Source organism: Ipomoea nil, unplaced genomic scaffold (genome assembly GCF_001879475.1).
Source record: "Ipomoea nil cultivar Tokyo-kokei standard unplaced genomic scaffold, Asagao_1.1 scaffold1895, whole genome shotgun sequence".
In the NCBI taxonomy this organism is placed as follows: domain Eukaryota; kingdom Viridiplantae; phylum Streptophyta; class Magnoliopsida; order Solanales; family Convolvulaceae; genus Ipomoea; species Ipomoea nil.
Genome location: NW_017618323.1, coordinates 1,830,234 through 1,832,915, shown reverse-complemented (window position 1 = coordinate 1,832,915; position 2,682 = coordinate 1,830,234). Strand labels below are relative to the sequence as shown.

General features: G+C 38.7%; 1 protein-coding gene across 1 annotated transcript; it reads right to left on the bottom strand.

Moving 5' to 3' along the window:
- Positions 1-393: 393 nt before the first annotated feature.
- On the bottom strand, positions 394-2,403 carry LOC109193484 (thioredoxin-like 1-2, chloroplastic). Its single transcript, XM_019344321.1, has 4 exons — positions 1,954-2,403; positions 1,686-1,868; positions 1,432-1,596; positions 394-877 (listed from the first exon to the last, which is right to left on the bottom strand). The coding sequence occupies exons 1-4, from the start codon at positions 2,170-2,172 to the stop codon at positions 644-646; spliced, it is 801 nt and encodes a 266-aa protein (XP_019199866.1). The 5' UTR covers positions 2,173-2,403; the 3' UTR covers positions 394-643.
- Positions 2,404-2,682: the final 279 nt, after the last annotated feature.

The following is a 2,682-nucleotide window of genomic DNA, read 5'->3' as shown; positions in this document are numbered from 1 at the left end:
GTGAGTAGGGGCGTGGGGCCCTTGGGGTTGAATATTCAACCTTTTGGAAGAAGTAATATAATAATTTATCCACATTAGAAGCTCAATTGATTGTGGACACAGGTTTGAGCCTTGTCAGTTAGTGGTGTAGGACTGTCAAGTCATAATCGAGTCCTATCAAGCACTAGTGGGGGCTGAGTTACCGTGATCTACTTCTCCACTATTATGTTGAGCCGAATGTAAATTCTAGATGCGAAAAATTTTTGCTTTTTGTGCACAAGTAATATAAAGATTTCATGAGTGTTATGAGGTTATTCTCTTCCTACTTATATTAGTGGCATGAGTATAACTGCATCATTAAATTTTTTTGTTATTGATAAATATAGTTTAGATGATAAGTGGAAACCAAGCAACTTATCCAAATAATAATAATTATAATCATTAATATTGTAGTCTTGGATGACAAAGTCAAATTGCCCAAAGCCCCAAATTTGCAAGACTCTATCCTAAAAATACACAACCCAGCCTGTTTACATGGGGTCTACCCCATTAATAATATGTACATCTCATAGGCACAAATCAAAATTTCAAAAATACTTAAAAAACTAAAAAAATATCTGAAATGTTTGGAATCTCTTTAGCCTGTCTCCATGAATCCCTTAATCTAGGTAGCCAACAGCTCACCACTGAATCCAGCCATGTTCTCAGCTTTGCCCAAACTTGAAACCAAATCCTCAATCCTATCCATCACAGTAGACTCCTCCATTGGAGACTTTCTTGAAACTTTAACAGTTGAGGATAAAGCTAAAAGTTCAGATTCCTCAAGACCCTTTGCTGGTCCAAGGCTGCTGCATCTCTCTGTCCCATACTTCACTAATGCATCCTTGAATTTCTTGATCTGCGCAGACAGACATCATTAAAATACTGTTCTAAACAAATTTATTTAGGAAGTAAATTACCCTGTTGTAAAAATCAGCCTAGACGCCTCTAAGCTAAGGGGATTTTAATCATGGCGACTTTTAGTCAGCTAGCCGACTAACCAGCTAATTAGGCATCAATCATGGCGGTTTTTAGTCAGCCAGCCGACTAACCGGCCAATTAGGCATCAATCATGGCGGTTTTTAGTCAGCCAGCCGACTAACCGGCAGATTAGGCGCCCTAGGCTGAGTTGGGTGCCCTACTCAGCCGAATTAGCACCCAACTTGACCGAATGGTCTTTTTTTTTTGTCGGTTCAACAGCTCCTTTTCTATATTCCTCTGGTCATGTACTCAACTAACCATCTAACATATGTAACTGACTCGGTTCCTAGTAAAAAAATTGAAAACAATATACTCAATTACTCGACAGCCTAGACGCTTAGGGGCTAGTTGTCTCCTGAACGCCCGACTAGGGCCTAGCGTGTTTTGCAACATTGGTAAATTAACATAAGATAACATAGGACAGCTGCTTACAGTTGCAATAGTACAGCTGAAGCTACAAACCCTCCCCTCTGCTCCTCTGTAGAATCTGAAAAATGGCAGAACATGTATGTGAAGGCTATGGCACATGGGCTTGTGTTCTTCATAGTTGACCTTGAGAAAAATGGCATTTTCATTTGTTTCAGCCAGTTGACAGATCTGCCATCAACAAAACAGATTATTACCCACAAAAATAAGAACAAAAACCAATTGGTGTGACATATATACATACATACATACATACATACCTTAGGATGCAAGGCCTTGCAACCACCACAACCAGGGGAATAGAAGTCTACAATGACCAACCTATCCCCAGCATTTGCCAATGTATCCACAAGCTCTTGTGCTGAATGGATCTCTATCATGTTGGGCTGAAGAGTCTTTTCCCACCACCTCAGAGATCTGCTAACACAGATTGATGCTTGTGCCTAAAAAAACATTTTTTTTAAAAAAAATATAAATTTTCTTCCTTTAAATCCCCACCCAAAAACAAAAAAGATAATCTTTACATACATTAACACAGAGAGGCCTTGAAGCAGTATCATTACAGCTGCTGAACCCTATCTGATCTGATATATTCAAAGGCTTTCCAAGAAACTCTTTTGATCTTGAATCTCCAACCTGGACAGCTACAAATGGTTTAGAAACCCCAGAAGAGCCTTTAGCTCTGGAGTTGAGGATGGTCTCACGAGACCCAGAAAGACAAAACCTGTTCTTAAAAGAGGACGCCATTAAAACCCAATGCAACAAGAACCAATAGAAGAAGGAAATAAAGAGGGGGCACTTGTATAAATGAAAAAAAAAAAATGTTCTTTTTGAACCGAAAGATATATTGGTGGTTGGGAAAAAGGGCAAGAGAAGGGGTTGTGGTTCTGGGCTTTTTGGGCGCTGATTTGAAGGTTGAAAAGGGATCAAAGCAAGTGTTGAAGATAAAGAAGGCAGAAAAAGTGAATGAAAGCTGTATGTATAATGTGTGTAGAGAATTATTAAAAGGGAGAAAGGGGAGTGGCCGAGTGGGAAAGGGGGACTGGTGGGGCCGTGGGGTCTATCATCTATGACTTGGATTTGGATCACCAAACTTTATCCATAACAAATTTTAAATTTCTTATCCATTCATTTTTATGGTAAATGTATTGGGGCTTTTCGTGTGACCATTTTACCATCTTTTCTTTATTAATAGAAATGTAGGAGCAATATTTATGGTAGAAAATTTAATATTATTTATGAATAATAAATTGAGTG

What these genes read in the sequence shown, in the direction of transcription:
- LOC109193484 (XM_019344321.1), bottom strand. Translation starts at nt 2,172, where the DNA reads ATGGCGTCCTCTTTTAAGAACAGGTTTTGTCTTTCTGGGTCTCGTGAG. An exon ending in CAAGGCCTCTCTGTGTTAAT is followed by an intron (nt 1,869 to 1,953) that starts GTATGTAAAGAT and finishes ATGTTTTTTTAG; the next exon opens with GCACAAGCATCAATCTGTGT. An exon ending in TCAGCTGTACTATTGCAACT is followed by an intron (nt 878 to 1,431) that starts GTAAGCAGCTGT and finishes CTGTCTGCGCAG; the next exon opens with ATCAAGAAATTCAAGGATGC.